Genomic DNA, 18831 nt, shown 5'->3' on the forward strand with positions numbered 1-18831 from the left:
AACCAGCAAAGCAGTCTTCCCCCGACAAAGTACACAACGACACACAAACACAGAAAGGATCTTATGCTGTATTGCAAACCGTATGCTATTCTGAAAGTTAAAGCCTCTCATTTTTCCCAACAGAGCCATTAGATGACAGCTAAATGAAGCAGCAGGTCCAGTTTCTCAATAAGGCATTTGCAATACCACATTACCAAGTTGTACTGAGAGAGAAGCTGGCACCAAGACAAAGGAAGCGATAGAAATGAAAGACGAGGAGTTTTAGAAGCAGACACATTTGATTTCAATGTTCCTGGCTCTTCCACTGACCATTCACGCAGCCTCAGCAAAAATCAAAAAGCACACGCTTGCCACATTGCTTTATCTTGTGAATTTAGTATGGACCAAGACCTTCCCAGCTGAAGGAGCTCAACAAGTTCATATAGCACCTTATGCACCAAGACCATGGTCTTCTTCATGGCCTCTACGGTAACAAATGGGACAAGTCAGATGAAAAACAAGGTTATGAAGGAAGACCAGAAAAATCATTCAGAGAACGCTCACTGCAGGTCTGAATCACCTGAGATAACAGACCTTCAAGAGAAATTCTGGCATACACCTGGCTGGACAGAGAGAACATATTGCAAAACACCCACGCTTACCCCTGGTAAAGTAAGTGATCTCTATCAATCCCACACAGTTTGAAGGTGAGCAGAAGGCATTTCCTCCTAGAGGACAATAAAGGAGGAACAATCAGGTACACAAAGTGCGGGGGTGGGGGGGGGGGAAAGGTGTTAAGAGGATAATAGCTCAGGAAGGACAGAGAGTCAAAACTCATGCTGATAAACAGAGGCAAAGAAAATGCCTTTAAATTTTGCAACTGATCAGAGATTTCAGAGAAGATTCCCTTGCCCCCCCCCCCCCCCCCCCCCAAAAAAAAAACCCAGATAGTTCTCTTCAGTACTTTTAATCAATAGCAGGAGGTAGCGCAACAACATAGCTGTGAGACGTTCTCTGGAGACGTGCAGATCAGAAGGCTTCTCTTAAACTGAAATAGGATTTAGTGAAACAGAGACAAAAAACAGTGATTAAAACTTTAATTTAAAACTTTGCCAACAAAAAAATTGATTACAAAACAGGGAAATTATCTGTACAAAATAAGAAAGGAGGTACTCATTTAACAAGAGACTGCCATTGTCAGTGTTTGCCCAAGGACACACAAGTAGCGCTTGAGGTCAAACGGCAAATGAGGAACACGCAAACTGAACTTGTAATATGGAATTCTGAAGTGGATCTTCCATAAACCAAAATAAATTGAAGTTTTTCAAAAGCAAATTGAGACTTATCAGAAGCCTATTTCCCTTGCAAACCCTTTCCTCTTGATTTACAGAGGGAGGATACACTACAAAGTGAGACCCAACACAGCGCACAGGGCCAGGACAATGACTTGTGCCACGCTTCGTCCCTCTCGTACCTTCATGCTGGCCTTCTGTGCGAAGATGTTCTGCAATCTGTGCGTGCCAGAGTTTAGTCACAAACTACTGCATCTTCACTTAACAGTTAGGTTCTGACTCAAAATAAAGAGAAATGCTTTGGAGACAGTGATATTGCCATGACTAAAAGATGACGAGCTGCATTATGACTCCTATAAAAATGATAGTTCTGAAACTTTTCAAGTTAGCATCAATAACAGCTGCCAGTCAACAGTAGATTAGTATTTACAACAGTGCAGTCCTATTTTCCTCCTACCATTTTATAGAGGGACAAGATCTTCTTTAGAACTTATCACTGAATGGACAAAAACAGCAGGTGATTTCTAACTCCACGTTCCTGTACAATCTAAACACACAATATGATCATTACTGGTTTTCTACATCTGCCCATAAGCCAGATCAACAAAACTGAACTGCAATACAGAAATGGAGCATGCATCTTTTTCAGATGAGCCAGGTGAAAACTTTCAGGCTGACTGCTTGATTTCAGAGTTTCACATTAAGTGGTAAGTAGTATTTTACAAGTTTTTAAACCTTCAGAACTCAGGTTTAGTGAAGAAAAAGCAGTAGTAAGACAACGTTTGGGCCCAGATTCACTTCACCTAGTTGTAGATACCCAAGGCACCCGTGCTGGGGCAAAACTGCCCTCTGTGGCCGAACTACCCAATAAAATGACAGACAAATGCTGGAGGAAAATTCAGTCTAAGATCTGAATCTCACCCTAGTGGTGCTCTTTTTCCTCCAACTACAAAGGGAGGAAAGGGCAACTACACTCCAAATCAGAAGCCTCAGTTAAGCCTAGGGCAACTACATTCCCAGCTTAAGTGTCGTCATCTACGTGAGCTCAGGCCTTACTTCTCTCACTAGCAGCTCACACCTAGGGGAACTTGGGGGACAGCTACATTTTCAAATTCTGAGACATGCATGAGTCCTCCTCACAACAGGGAAAACTGAGATAAGCAAGAAGCTTGCTCAAGTTCATACGGTGAGTCAGTAACTAGCTAGCATTACAGCTTCCTGGCTCCTAGCCCCATGCTCTGCCCACAAGAGCCCAGTATTAGGAAAATACTATACAGAATCATTCCCTTCTCCACGTCAAAAAGTTTTAACCAAAAAATAGAGATAGTAATAGACAGTTTATGTAGATTTTTACTGAACAGTGGAAGAGTCCTTTAGTAAATCTGTTCTGTTGCATCTTGAACCTGGAAAAGTTTATTTCCAGCTTTGATTCTTTGATGTCTTAAAGCTTTTAAGAGAAAGTTGTAGAGTCGATTAACAAACAATGCTGCCATCAGTACCCTTCACACTGACTGCAATGATACGTTAGGTTTTGTAGTTGTAAATTAGTATTTGTGCTATCCAGTTTTGCAATCAGAACAGAAACCCTGAAGCCAAGAATTCACAGATCTCAAAAAAAAAATAAAAATAAAAATAAACAAGCCAGGCAACCTCAGTTTAAACAGAGCAAGCCTTGTACATGACATGAAGAATTCAGAGATTTCAATTCCGAGAATATTTGTTACGGCAATTTCAAACGAAAGCCGTCTTATCCTTAGTCTTGCCCATCCCATGCTGCAGCAGATAGGACAAACGCTGCGTAACAGGAAAAAACTGCTCTCAAAATACAGCTTAATAATGGAAGTTAAACACTTGCACTTTGCTTTATAAACGCAGCACAGATATATCACTTAACGTTTTCAAAGACCCTGCAACTTAAGCACAGCTACGGGGAAAATCAACTTCCTAATCATAGGGGTTAGTTTGATCTCTGCCACACACTGGATTCTTACCTTACCACAGCCAACAAACCTTTGAACACACCAGGCGAGATAGAACACCATTAGGTTGTTCCAGCACATCACAGGCCAGGATGCCAGAATAGATGCCTGTTGTTACAGATGGACAATACTGTACAAAGAAGGCTTTTTAATGGCGGAATCAAATTGAATACTACTTGCTAACCTGAAGCAAGATCTACATTTTTCCCTTCTGGAGTTTTTATTTTGTCTTGCACCAGAAAGATTCTTTCTAATCAGTTAAATCCAAAAATACTACAAAGAGCTCATTCTTAAGCACGCTCTGTGCCAGGAAGAATCGGTCCTACGTGCCATTAAAACCAAAGAATTGCTGTTTTTCGAGAGCAGGAGTTCTTCACTGGTCACCTAGTCGGAAACCTTGGCCCCAGTTGTGTCTTCCACCACCTTGTTGATCCTCTGCAGCTCTTCTCATGCTCGCAGGTGGGATGCCAAACCCTGACACTCCTCCTCTTCTGTTGGGCAGCCAGCGGTACCTAGGGCAAGCCACAGGGAGGAGGGAGAGAGAGAGTCTGAGCAAGAGCTGTACCTTGGGGTGTAACTAGCAGATTAGCTCTCCCAGCACTTCCTTTGAGCTGCTAGACTCGGCAATAAAATTAGCTTTTGAAAACAGTACCTCACAGAATTCTTTCCAAATGTGAAGCCCTCGTCACAGAAACAGGAATTCTGGGGAACTTAAGTCTCTGTGATATGGTCATACACAATAATCCAAATGGAGGAAAAATACACGGTAAGGAAGCCTCAATGTTGAGAGCAAACACTGTGATACCAACTTAATTCCCCTAAATTCCCTCTCTTTTTCCCCGGAGAAGTAATAAAACCAAAAAAAAGAAAATACATCAAGCCACTGCTGAGCATATCTCTTTAACACGTACAAAGCTCCACCATCCAGCCATCCCGCTACTCTCTGAAGTAAAGATTCCCAAGAAACTAAGGACCAAAGAGACTAAGGGAAACACAGGTTCAGCCTGACTATCTAGCCTGACTGAAACCAAGGTTTAATTGACTTGGCCAGAACAAATCAGGGCTGTAAAACCTCACCATTCAAATTAGGTTACCATTTGAATAGGCAGTGATCTAAAACAACTTTTGCATTTTGCAAGCGACACTATCAATTCAGAGTCATTTGAGCTCTACAGTACATAGACAGTCATACTGCACTCCCGTAAATACCTTGCTGAATTTGGCCATGAAAATCTGAGGCCCAAGGAAAGAAGAGAGAAACAGCAACAACAGAAATTCCTTTATACAAGAAAAGTGATCCATTATAAAAGAGTTCATTACTCTATTAAAGGTATCAGTAATTCATCAGAGCCTTTTTTTTTTTTTTAAATAAAACACTGCAGTACAGAGACAGAATTTATCCCTTTAGAGATGTTTGCCATAGATCTTTTTGTGAGAATCAGGAACAGAAAAGAATTAAATACCTGTAACAGGAATCAAGAGAATTGCACACGATCAACAAGATTGATGGTAGTTTCAGAGCTGTTATTACTTTGAAAGACATTTTAAGGTAACATTTTGTCTTCTAATCTTTATGGAAAATTAGGTTTAGCAGGAGGGCTTGCAAAGATAAAACCGGTGTGTACAGCCTCCCCTATTCAGATTAAAAGCTGTACAGAAAGTACAACCGTAATTCAACTTTGCATCTTATAATCAACACTTTAGGTTATTAAAAAGGATTAATTCAGTTGCTAAAGCTTAGTAGAGAAAGAACATTCACAGCCCAAAATGATGATGACAAGGCGAACTGAGGAGATGATCGTCAGCTTTGATCTCAATCTTTCAATGCCAAAACAATGAACGGATTGCAAGAAAAGGCACTTCAGAAACCCAGATCTGCAGTTTAATCAAGGCCACTGGTATCAACCGCAGAGCAAAATATATATTATAGTACTGAACAGATCTACAGCAGGCTTCTGTTCTGTTGTTGTTGCAGGTTGCTAGCCTGTTGGCTAACACAGTACATGGAAATACAGATAAAAGATAATTTACAGGGGAAAACGTGATTAAGAAACAAAACACCAAAAAACAGGCAGATATTGCCTGCTGATTGTCAGTGTTCAATCCTACACAGTTCAGCACACAAGCAGAAATAGGACTTTTATCTTAGTCTCAGGAGTAGGCAAAAAGCCATCCACTGTGTGGTAACAAGGAACTTCCACCTAAGCAACTTACAAGCAACGCCGGGTTTTTTATGACTCAGGATATCTAGTATGATTTTCTATGCATGCAGCACAGTCGGTAGATTGAAGTAAGTTGATTTAGGAAAATATTTTACACCCTATCCCAACAGGTGTGTGTTATATAGAAGATTGTTCCAAATAAACAGTGAGCCAAAGAATAAAGCCAGCTTACAAGAACTGAGGTGTGGATAGAAAATTCCTTCCTCCTAAATCCATTGGATATTTAAACATTAAGAAGAAATACAGGTGTCCAACCAGATTTCCTATCAGCTCATTGATGACCCTGCAAGGCAAAAGAAAAAGAGTTGTTGCACATGCTCTCTTTTCCAGAGAAAAATGACCATCTTCTGTCTGTTAACCCTGTTCAGCTGCTATAGGTATCCCCATGGCCACGGGCAACAGAAAATTTCCCTTCTCTCAGTGTTTTGCATTCACATCTTTTGAAGTGCCAACCTTCTGTGCCAACACATCAGCAGGCTGCTTCACCCTCCCTTCCAAGCCTTCTCTACAGATTGCACTGAAAATGCAATTAAATGCTTGTTTACATCAGTGCATTAGACCATATAGCTATTAGTGTCTAAAATAATAGTCTACCTAACTTGAGAAGTTACTGCTGTTTCCACTGGACAACCTGTCTCCTGCTGTACTGAACAGTTTTGTTCCCAACTCTGCAAAAACACTGCTGAATGAAAGCCCTCGAGTATTTTCTGTCATGCATAGAAACAGCAGGTATCCAACAGCAAGTAGTTTTCTCAAGTGATGGATGAGTCAGTAGGAGGCACAGCCAGAAAAGGGAATTTGGAATTGCTGTACTCCTATCTCCTCTTACAAATCAAGCACATAACTTGTTATTATTACTAATTGTGTTACAGCGGCACCAAGAGGCCCCAACCAATACAGGGGCACTAATGCGAAGACAGTACACAAAGGGAGGATTTCTGCATCACAGAGTTTAGTCAAAAAGATGCAAGACAGACGAAAGGATTCAGAAAGTACCGGCAGCTACTTTGTCGGCTTTTTATTGCCGTATTTCTGTTTCACAAGCAGAAGAAAATAGCGTGCTGGACAAGATTTTGAGGGAAAGAGGCAACAATACTGTCAGAATCAAGCTGAGTTTGTTTCTAAAACCAGTAATAATGGTTGATCGCATGGGATGAAATCTTTCTTTACTGAAAGTCTAATGCATAGACCTACTCAAAAATAAACGAATTCTTATCCCCTCCCCCACCTTCTCTAGTTCGCTTATCCACAACTCTCCTCTATTGTTTTTATATTAAATAATCACCGTATGACAACGAGCATTACCAGTTGTATGAATACAGCTTTAAGGCTCTTCTTTTAATATTGCTGCTAAATTTAGTGACAAGATAAATAGCTGTGAAAGCCTTTATAGCTTCAAACTGGCCATATTAGTAAATACATACGATCCGCCAATGATGTAGTTGAATCCCAGAATAACCCATGGAAGGTAACAGGCCTAAAAAAGAATTAAATGGACATAGAGGACTCGTAAGCACAAGTGAAGGACATACGCCTGCATATGCTCCATTACAGTTTTGTAAGTATGCCTATGTCACCAGCGTTTTAGACATTACACAAATCCTGATATATTAACTTACGTAGATTTTAACTAAAAGGTAGGATACTCTAAACTGAGCAATCACTAACGTTTTTAGACAAACATACTCATTTAAATGTTGTAGGCAGATGTCTCCTGCACTCTGTCTTCCATAGAAAGCTTACATCTGAAAAGTCCTAATATTTTTGAACTTGACAAGGTTTGGAAACAAGTATCAGAAGAGTTTTCACTACAAAATCTGGCAGAAACAGAATAGGTTGCAAAGTAAATAAATGTTTAAAATTTCAGCATTTTTATCATCATCATTGAGCTTTTATTTCGGTTAACGTTCCTCAGGAAAATTTTTCCTCTTTTTTTCAGGCCAACAAATTTCAGACGTCAAGACATCTTTTCAGTAAGGCCACACTGGGTGACACAATATGGAGGACCACAGAGAAATTTGTCTTCACTGCCTCTCAAGGAGTCTCTAGCTTTGTGAAAGTATAGATTGTCTTTAATAAGAAAAAAACATTTGTATTTTGAATGCTGGTTTACATAGAACTAATTAACTCCAACAGCATCTAGCATCGCCTTCCCGTGCATCTCAACTGCAGAAGCTTTTCCAAAATGTTTTCTGATGTACCTTAAATCTTGTTCCAAACCAAAATGATACAATCATGTCTCTGTTCAGCTGGGCCCAAACATAAAGCACGGACATGATGAGAGGAATCATCAGCAACTGCAACGTTAGAAAAAAACAGAAAAGTTACCATCGCTTTCATAAACACCTGAGAAACTTAAACAGGTAGTAGCAACTACAAGCTTTAGAAATGGTCTATGAGCACGATACATCACCAAAATCCTTAAAAGTTTACCCCAGAATCTTTGCCATCAAACATCATGGATCTGTTCACAATCTCATGAGAAAGCTAAGGAAGAACACCAACACATTCACTCTGCATTGCTGTGCTGGAAAATACCTTCTCTGTTAATGAAGACAGGGCCCCAGGAGGCTGTGTATTTTGGCTTACGTGCTCACCTCAAGTATCATAGGCTGTTCACTTCCTAGTATAGATATCAAATTATTAACTCACTTAAAAAGCACAGATTTTGTGAGCATCATACCAAATATGATTAGCTCTCCTCCTCACTCTGTGATTAGCATCTCCGCCTCACACAGGCGGGCCGATGCTTCAGCGTAGTGCAGCGGAGACACAACAAGGCATCTCAGCACATAAACCAATAAGTAAGCACAAGAGCATGTGAAAGCAAAGGGCTACAACTCTTACCGAGTAAAACAGCAGCTGGAGCCAGGTCTACTGCTCCCAGCTGCTTGGTACCATACCTACAGTAGTCAGCAGCACAGCATATATTTGTGCCCCAGTCGTTTCCGTTCATGAGCCAGGGCTCTAACCCAAACACACCCTCATCTGCAGCTAACACGCCAGATGAAGTGTTACTGCATCTACTTGCCCACTGCGTCTCTCTCAGAAGCTACCACCACAAAGGGAAGGTGTACCGCTGCTTCAGCATCACCAGCTCAAAGTACCACAGCTAGATTTGGCAAAAGTGATCTCAATAGAGCCTCGAGTTAAACCTTGTCCCGCACCAGGAGATGAGACCGTTTCAAACACTCCAATCAGCTATGTACAGTCACAGTACGGAAGTATTGTTAGCGAAACAAATATAAAGCAGTATTTCAGCCGTCTGCTGATTTCTAAACTGAAGAGAGGCGCTGCGCTAACAACATTTCTATAAACTGGCTTGAACATCATCACCCAGTTTGGCTGACTGGAACCAAAGTTAAAGCACATGCCTTCAGAGGTGGCCCTAATTTAACGAGTTCCACTTTAAAGGTGGCATACCTGAGTCAATGCAGCCTTCCCCAAGCCCTAAGTTGCACCAGCAGTCTGGCTGTTCACACAAGCACTCCAAGTCCTTTATTAAACTAGTTTTTGCTTTCTGGAAAAGCAAAGTGATGTCTAGACTCTGAAAGTATCTGACGTGGGAATAAGGGTCCATGATAACTCCATCTTCTCACTTTGCAAACAAGCCACTCAACAGGAGCAAAAAAACCCTATTTCTAACAAAAAAAAAAGCATATTTGTACACCAAACAACTGCTCCTCTTTCAAGGCATACTTTGAATGCAAATTTAAAACCATTTTAATTCCCCTTTTACAAAGACGACACAAATCAGTGCTTCAGTCTCAATTCAAACAACGCATGTGTAATTGCAGCATTCTTCAGAAAAATTTCGTGGAGTCTTCCCCCAGCAATAAAGTTTCAAGGGCCAAATCACAGACAGCCCATAACAGCACTCAGTCCTCACTGTAGATGCATGATCACTCTTTTTTATCTACCAGAGGAAACTCATAAATGATCTAATAAATGCTAAGATAATCTTCTACAAAATACTGGAGATACTGCTGTAGGCCTTGGGTGATGGGGACAGAAATTAGATGAAGAAAGAACATCAGAGGCAGGCTGAAAGAAAACAGTTATCTAATTAGATACTCTGTTGTATCTGATAAATGCTTCCGCCTTTTCCCCTTAGAATTTGGGCAGATAAGAACTGCCTTATTGAAACTGGTTATTTACATCACTATTTTAATCATTCTTGGGAGGATTTTGCACTTCACATGTCCGGTATGAATCTCAAGCAGCATTTTTCACAAAAAGATCCGTCAGCAAGCAAAAGGAAGGAATGCTGTGAGAGGAATTCGAGAAGTAATGAACCCAAGAATCATTTTTAGCTAAAAAAATAAGAATGCACCTCCACAGATCTTATTATGCATTCATTAGAGCAAATGGTACCTAGGTGGAACTCTGGGTCCATTTTAGTAAAAAGCAGAACACTTTCTAACTAGAAGACTAGATTTTCATTCCTCGACTCCCTACCGACATTATTTGGGGCAGAGTCAGGTTAGATTAGGCTAACACAAACTACTTTGAAAGTCAAAAACTAATGGTACACACATAACTAGTCTATTCTGATATAAACTAAAACAACCTAGCTTAACTCATGATGTGCAATTATGCAGGTACGCTGTTTAGAAAGTCATTAGTCACAAAGTTCCAAAATATTTTTTTAAAAACTGCACTTACCTGCATGTCCATTGCCAAGCCAGTTATCTGTCATTGCATCACTAAGGAAAATGCAATAAAACTTGATAGATGAGAATGACAAAAAGAAGCTACACATACACACATTGAATACACATGGAAAGGCCTCTGACTTTACAGCTCAAGCATAAGCAATGGCCATGTGAATTATCAAGTTCAGCTTTGGAAAGATGAAAAGCCTTCAGGGATGTACAGACCCATGCACATTGCTCATGTGCATCAACAGTTTTTCAGTAGCCTTTCAAAGCTATCACTTGAAGTCTTTACACTGAGGGCTGACAGATGCACTGGCCCTCTCTCTGCAGTGCAACTGGTTAACCCCAAACCCAATCAGTGTTTGCAGAAAATCACGTTACAGGCCAGGAGCTGACTCTTTCATTAGTCTCTTTAAACACAAAAGTGCTGTTTTTATAACCGAAAGCATACCAGATCAGAACAAAATATCTACTATCGCAACTGGGCCAGAGAAAATAAATAATTTACTGAAGCGTATCAATGCAGGTGCAGGCTTTTAACAGAATTTTCCTAACTTGGAACATGAAGGATCTGCTTGCTGTCGTAAATGCCGGGGAGAAACAATTACTGAAGAATTACGCTATGATCAGAATGCTTTTAATAGTTCAGGAACGAGTATAAAATGGCACTAAGCTTTTTCCCGGGTTACATATCTGGGTTACTCCTTACACCATATATGGAACAAGCAACTGAAAACTTTCAAATGACCAGTCTGAAAGTCAAGTCAAAATCAGATTCTTCCAACAGCTCACAGCTCAACAGGCTCTGATGAGAATTAAGATGACGGTTTTCTCCACAACTTAACTAAACCTAGGTTGTTTTCCTAATTATTGCTATAGCTTAACAGGATCAGCGGGAATGACAACCACCATTCCCTCCATACAGTGGAACGTGACTTGAGATAGTCAGTCTGTCAATAAGGCAGCAGCACTTCTACACAGTAGCTTTTCTGGCTTATCTGGTTCATGCTGCAGTCACGGCTCCCTTTTTTCCTACATATTGTGCTACTGCAGATTGCTACAAAGGAGGCTAGGAACAGCAAAAATAGAACAGGAACAGAGATGATTTTTCTAATAGGGTACAGTAAGAAAGAATAAAGAAGTGCCATTGCGAACTACTCAAATCAGTTTTGTTCAAGAAAGAAACGCACCATGTAGTGAAGCCTGGGATCATTCAGCACTCACTAGCTAAAACAAGTCTTTTAGATAGAAATTGTTTATCCAACTCCAGCCCGACTCAGTATTCAGAAACATTATTGTTCCATGACTTTTCTGGCATTAGGCAGCAAGAACTACACTGAAATGAGAAACTACGCAAATAACCAGAATAAGTAACAATATTTGTTAGCTAAAGCCTGAACAACATAGACCGAGGAGGGCACATCTACACTAGGAAATTGAGTATACAGTAGAGATCCATAAAATCAAAGAATCATAGAAGAGTTGAGGCTGGAAGGGACCTCTAGAGATTGTCTAGTTCAATCCTTCTGCCTAAAGCAGGGTCAACCAAAGCAAGTTGCTCAGGATAGTGTCCAGTCAGGTTCTGAGTACCTCCAGGGATGGAGTCTCCACATCCTCTCTGGGCAACCTGTTCCAGTGCTTAGCCACCCTCACAGTAAGAAGGTTTGGGGTTTTGTTTTTTTTTTTGGGGGGGGGGAGGGGGAAGGGTGTTTCTAAACATTTAAGTGACATTTCCTGTGTTTCAGTTTGTGCTCACTCCACCAAAAGCAACATTGCTCTCACAGACTTAGCTCATTTGTAACCAGCAGGTGACATCTCTCTCCAAGAGATAGGTCTCTTAAATTTCCAATTCAGGGAATAGCAAAGATCTGACCTGTTTGCAGGTCTGCCAGCTTAAGCACACTAAATGCACTCCTAGTCCATATGGCAATCCACACAAGTGGTTAGTTGAGACAATACAGTGACCATGACGGAAGCTCATGCAGCACAAGCAGAGCATTATATAAGCAGAGCTCCAGTCCCCAAATTACAAACCTTAATCAGTACACTGATTAGGACTCTCCCTGCAAGCCACTCACTACTTTTCCAGGAAGAGGACAACTTACCCGTGAACATTTGCTACGTTTTTAAATCTGTCAGTTGATAAAAATCTGGTCTTTTAACATATTTCAGAGAGAAATAAGAGAACCAAAATATTCCAGAAGTTTGATGAGCAGAAGGATACAACAATGCAAATCCAATTAAACAGGAGCATGAACATGTAATCTGCTGGTCTTCCATCAAAAGCACCTGTAAATAAGAAAAATCATTAGGAAAACCCTTGCAAGGTACTTAAAATTTTAGAAATCAAGACTCCTTCCAATTCATTTATATAATGAAGGTCCACTAAAATAAAGGTCTGCAAACTCTGCTCTGTGCCCAAGTAATCAGCTAAGTTGGCAGGCAGCTGGAGTTTACTATTTTGCCTCGATTCTTCAAACAGGTATTCTGGATAACAACGTAGTATATCACAATCACAGAACTGTTGCAGTTCTTTTGACTTCCATCTACACAAACGCTGCCTAAGACTGCTTACAAGTGAGCTTTCCCTTGCTTATCCTGAGCATCTTTTCTAAGGATGTTGGTAGGAATGAACTCAACAGTATAGCTGGTTGATGAAGTCGACCAACACTAAAAAAGGGACACTATACGGCAAGCTAATATTGTGGATCATCTTCCTTACCTTTTTTATTTTTAGGACTTTCAGGAAAAACTCGGATAGTAATAGTTACCCGAAATATAGCCTGTAGCTTATGAGTTTGGTTTTGTTGTTGGTGGGTTTTTTTTAAATTTATTTTAAAGAGCCGTATAATGGAAAAAACTACTGGAAACCAAGACATTCAGCCTATTGCACTGCATGTGCACACATCAGCTCTCTATTAAAAAAATACAAAAAAACAAATCAAAAAAACATTAACTCTGGAGATAAGTGGATTTAACTTTGTAAGAGTTAACAGTTGGATTCAGTCCTTCCTAAGGAATTACCAGTTGGAAGCACACAGTAAGAAAACACAGCTTCACAGCAGAAGCGGAGACACAAAGTTTAACTATGAAGTCATAGGAAAACTAGTCCTTTCTTAGCCATCTTGCCTCTTTCTTGCATCATTTAGTCAGACAGGAGATGTGACTCTTTTTAGACTCCAGAAAAGTTAACAAACGTGACAGAAGAGTATACCTGTGCATGTACACATGTGCACCGTTCCTCCTTACAAGCTTGTTTCCAGTTCTGAATATGGATCAACATTTTAAAGGAGATTTTAATTAAAAAACAAAACCCACAACCACTCCTTGTGAACATGAAAATCATAAGCTCCCACTCTTGCAGATTCTGACAAGCGTGTTATCACAGACCTCGGCATCTGAGCACAGTTTCTGTCAGCTCTAATATAACCCCATACAGGCATGGAAAGCCCAAGAATACTACTGAGATACACTCAAAACATGCAGTAACAAACAGTAAACCACAAATAAGCTGAATTACGTAAAATTAAACATCAAAATGCCTAGGGATTTCCATTGTCAAAGGAAGCAAGCTGAAAAGAGGGACACTGTTCAATGTTAGCGCTATTTAGTTTCCTACAACTATTTTACATGCCCCCAAAATATAAAAAACCTACTTAGTATTAACTTTTTTTTTCCTCCTACAAAAACAACTAGAATAACTCAGTCGATGTAAAGTAAAATTGATATTTCAGCCATTTTACTATTTAAGTTTCGCCACACAAGTTACAGGGGGAAAACAGGAGGGGTCACTTCAAAAAATACATTTTAGAAAGTTTTAAAGTTGGAGAACTACATGAACTGGAGTTTTCTCCTTACTGTTGCCACACAACGAATCTCAACAAATAAAGAGAGGAAGCTGACTAACTCTGTAGAAACTCCAGCAGAGCATAATATGAAGGAAGCAAAAGAAATAATTTTCCTTTCAACTTGTTCATTTCTCATTTTTCTAATGTTCTTGTTAATAGTCTCCTAGATAAAGTCTTTAAGTTGATTTTTCCATTTAACATCTGAGAAAACTGAGCTACAGACTCACAAGTGACACACAACCGAGCTGCGGAAGCCCTTTGCTATAACGAGTTGGTTCAGCACAGGGATGAGGTGGGCTCGAGCCCCCCACGTCCATCCGTGAGGCCCAGAATACTGTTCAGTCATCTGGGGAAGAGCTGCAGACTCATCGCATCATTCATACTGCCACTGAGCAAACTCTGCATATGCCCATTTTGGTTTCTCTGCTGATATTTGTGATGTGCTTCAACAGAAACAAGACAAAACACGTCAATCTCATTTTCCTCAGGAAGCTAGAGGTCAGCTCGTTAGGAAAACACCACAAGCACAGTACATAGCCATATGGGTATTTTTACAGCTAAATCTCCTCCCCACATAGATTTGAAGTTAACATTTAACATTACTGTATGCTCAAAAGCCACATACAACCCCGAAAATAGACATTTTCGCTTCCTCACTTTCACCAAAGGGAGAGAGATCCCTTCTGATTCCAACCTGTAAATACATTAACAGTAACTTATCCACCTCCCACTTCAATAACTACAGAAGGATCCAAATCTTTTTTTTGAAGAAAGGAAAGGACTGACCTAATTAAAAATTTTTTTATACCAAGAAAAATGACCATTAATATGTAAAGGTGGCATGCATTGGTTCAAACAAAAACACACCAGCTGACTTCCCCATTTCAAAATCCAGGTGCACACATCAGGAGTGTAAATTTATTCTCGAAAGAATCCAGTGTCTTTCCTGACACTTGTGCTATAGCACAGACACCTAGATTTTTTAGTATGGGCAGTGATGCCTTATAATATATAAGGAACTCTTACTACACATAGCTTTGCACAGTAGAACATCATAGCTGCCATACCCTCTTGCATGCACGTCTATAATATTTTAGAAGACAAAAGAGAAAGAGGGACTGTTTCTAGCTCTCCAACTACTACTTACTAAGAAAAAAAGATATTTAAATCCAATCTGGCACCATGGCTGCATTTTTTTCCCCTTTCTCTGCTACTATTCTTATGAGAAAAAAGGGATTTTACAGTAGTCCCTGGAAGATAGATTTACTGGGGATCTCTTCTCTGCCTACCCAAACACCATCTTCCTATGCGTTGCCACTTAAACCATCAGCTCTAAGACTCCATTAAAACTATACAGAAGTTCTTCTTCACAAAGGCTTTTAGTTCAGCTTTGTAAATACTTTAGCTTAATTATTTACCTCATTTGAAATAATTTTTGTCTAGCATTAATGGAACATGCAACACAATGAAACCAACTCTGAAGCTACCTTCTAACAACCACCTCTGAGACTATGAAAATGATGCTTTTTTCATAAACTGTGTTTTTCTCCATAACCTCCATAATTCTCCTTTCTACTGCTTCCCATTTTTTCCTCTAAATTGAAGTCCAACTAGTTTCCTAACTTTTTAACATTTCTACTTGACAGAAGGGTACATTTCATCCGTACAGGATTTCTCTCAACACAGGTAGTCAAACTACAGATGAAGACAGGTAAGCATCCCTGCCTTAAAAAAGCTGAGACTGTTATTTTCTCAAGAGGGATACATTTGCTGTTATATATGTTCTAGCATGCTTCCATGTTAAAGGAATCAGACACAGCAGCACAGAGATAAAGTTGTCTTCTATTCTCATTTCCTGAATTCCAGCTGGAAGCACCAGGCCATATTCACAGGAGAAGTGTCACATTTAGATCCCAAATGAACAAATGAAAGGGCCAGTTGCACCAGTCAGTTTTCAGAGCAGCTTCCTGTTGACCAGAGTAAGCGGGCACACCGATGAGCTAACTTTCTCATCAGTCTATCCAAGTCAGCCATGTCCCTGCCTCCACAAACCAACAGAAGCTCTAGCTGACAATGCTAGGTTGCTATTCATTCTGGGCAGAGTTTACCAGGTGCACGCAACTTAATGGAGAACATACCTGTTTCTAATCGTGACGAATATTGATACAAGAAGTATAAGTTCACCAAATAGAGAAATCCCGTTCCAGGTCCCACTGGGAAGAAGAAAGTTGCAGTTATCGGCCGCCAGATCTGTCCAGACCAAAAGAGAAGGAGGTCACTTTTATACACTGTAGAATAAATTAATATGCACAGTCTTCTTATTTCATTTGTTACCAATTAGGTGGAAGATTAAGGAGTAGATTAAAAATACGTTGTCCAACTACCCATTTCTGCTACTTCAGCAGCCTTTACAGGCTTTTCTTTTTATGACCTGATAAGCAAAGCTACCAAGATTGCAACAGAAATCACACGCAGGTTTTTTTTTCCCTAGATCCTAAACATGTGCAAACCAAAAGGGCAAAATCTTAGAATCTTTTTTTCTTCTGTTGAGGGTTTATGTCCTGTTTGCAACCACCCTCTGCACTGTTAACACATCCAACAACACTGCACGTCTGAAACTCCAGCACTTCAGTGTTAATTTACATCAACCACAGGCACAGAAGTTGACAATCACCTAACAATTTTAAATTTTAAGTAATAACACAAACTCTACAAAGGCACGTAAAATACACTTCGCTAGCTCTGCCTTAACGTTTCCAGACGCACCTCGGGTTTAGGGCAGTTCTGTGCCTGCCTGTTCACGGGGTCGTACACACACGATCGCTTTACATGGTGAGCACGGCTGGGAGAGTCACCTGGAGCCCAGAGAGCACCCAGGCACAACCAGTGACAGCCAAGAGGGCAACCTTGAAAAAAATACCTAGGAAAGGGGTGCAACAGGACGGGGTTCAAGCCAAACTACAAGCTGCAAGGGCACCTGCCTCCTTTCTGCTCGTCAAAGGGCCCTTGACAGGGCTGAGCACCACCACCACAGGTGTCACCTTGGTGGGGAGCCTTGGGGCTGCGGAGGACTAGCTAAGCCCAGCTCGGAGGCTGTACACACCTTAAGCGACGGGCTCGCTCATGAGGGCTGCCCCAGTGCGGGGCTCCCTCCCAAAGGGGCCGCCGAGGCCGGGGGGGGGGGGGGCGGCGGCGGCCCTGCCGCCCGCGCACTACAACTCCCAGAATGCCGAGCGCGCCCCGGACCTAAGCTCTCTACGGTGCGGGCGCCGCAAGGCACGCCGGGAGCGGTAGTACGGCGCCTACCTGGAAGCGGTTGATGAAGGCGTCGGGCCAGAGGAAGAGATAGACGGGGCTGACGAGGCCCAGCTTGCCGATGAGCGGCACCGCGATGGAGCCGGCGAACCAGTAGCGGGTGATCAGCGGGATGCTCCGGAACCAGTCCCCGAGATCCGACATGTCGCCGACAGCTCGGCCGCTGCGGCCGGGGCCTCGCTGCGAACAGGCCGCCGAGGGAGAAGGCGAGGGCGCGGGTTTGGCCGCCCAGCGCCCACAGCGCCGCCGCCCCACGCGAGGAGGAAGGGGTGGAGAGCGCGACCCGCACCCGCCAGACGTGGCGCCGCCGAATTCGGCCCCCGCCGCAGCCACTTCCGGCCCCGCCCCCTCCGGCTGCCGAGGCAACGGCCGAGCCGGAAGTCCCTCCTCCCGGGGCGGGGCAAGACAAAATGGCGCCGGCAGGGGAGGGAGGTTGGAGGAGGGGAACGGTGCGGGGTTTGGGCGCAGGGGAAAATGGGGAGACGCGTCCTCGTTCCTGGCGGTGCAGCTCTCGTTTCGCTTTTATTCAGCCTCTGCGCGGGCTCAGGATTTTCAGCTGCTTCGTTTTTTTTCCCGAGATTAAGCGCGTGAGAGGAGCCGCTGTTCTTTTTAAAAGAGATGGGGTAATATTCGGCAGTTCCGCAAAAAACGCGTCAGGCGTTTGCCTTGAAAAGCGCGGGCTCCGTTTAAACAAAAAAAAAAAAAGGTGACTACGTGCCAGTCTTCTGTTCGTAACCTTCAGCAGGTATCTCGTGTCAGGGCGTAACCGACTTCGGGAGCTTTCAGAGCGCTTCGGGCGCGGTCTGCACCCACGAAGCAACGTAGCGTTGTTCTGCCGTTAATAACAGCGTGAACTGCAGTGGCGTTACGCGGACGTATTTTTTGTTGGCTGACGGTTAACCCCTCTTTTCCCTCAGCTCTGAAGCTATATGAGGGTCTCGCCTTCGTGCGTTTATGCGGTTTAGTAAGCGAGTTTCTACACGTGTAAAATTATAACCCCTCCTGTACAAAAACCCGGTCTTTAATAAAAAGTCATGCCGATTTGGGTTAGGGCAGCGCGCACCCACCCAGACCCTGCAGCTCTCTGAGCACAGCTGCTCCCCATCTGAGAAAAGGTGAGCGCTACCGTGAAATCGCTGAAGTAACAACGAGCCCGCCACCCTCGGTAGCAAGAGGTTAACACCCTGAGGTGTTACTGCGATATCTGAAATTGTCCGCAGAGGCTTTTGCAGTGTTTCAGTATTACATTAATAGTGCGTTCAGCTGAGTGGAGGAAATCCTTGCCAGGCTGAATGCGCAACTTCAGGCTCCAGTCCTAACTTAGACACGTTGCTGGCTTTTGCTTAGCTTGTTAATAACCCATTCCCGAGCTCCTCGCCGCAGCCGCGCTACAGCAGTGCTTCCCCTCGCCGTGCTCATCAATGCCGGCTCCGGGGCCACCACGCAACGGGAACTACAACTCCCGGCAGGCTCCGGGGCTCCCAGCCCAGGTGGCCTGTTCCATTCCCCGAAAGGCCGAGAACGGGGGGGGGAATTCC

At 42.4% G+C, this 18831-nt stretch overlaps 1 protein-coding gene across 1 annotated transcript; it reads right to left on the reverse strand.

Moving 5' to 3' along the window:
- Window positions 1-1059: 1059 nt before the first annotated feature.
- Window positions 1060-18736, reverse strand: DERL1 (derlin 1). Its single transcript, XM_068933209.1, has 8 exons — window positions 17285-18736; window positions 16117-16228; window positions 12355-12419; window positions 10138-10164; window positions 7674-7769; window positions 6897-6949; window positions 5645-5755; window positions 1060-3762 (listed from the first exon to the last, which is right to left on the reverse strand). Exons 1-8 carry the CDS (start codon window positions 17435-17437, stop codon window positions 3624-3626), a joined length of 756 nt encoding a protein of 251 aa, XP_068789310.1. The 5' UTR covers window positions 17438-18736; the 3' UTR covers window positions 1060-3623.
- Window positions 18737-18831: the final 95 nt, after the last annotated feature.

This window comes from Struthio camelus, chromosome 2, assembly GCF_040807025.1.
Source record: "Struthio camelus isolate bStrCam1 chromosome 2, bStrCam1.hap1, whole genome shotgun sequence".
In the NCBI taxonomy this organism is placed as follows: Eukaryota; Metazoa; Chordata; class Aves; order Struthioniformes; family Struthionidae; genus Struthio; species Struthio camelus.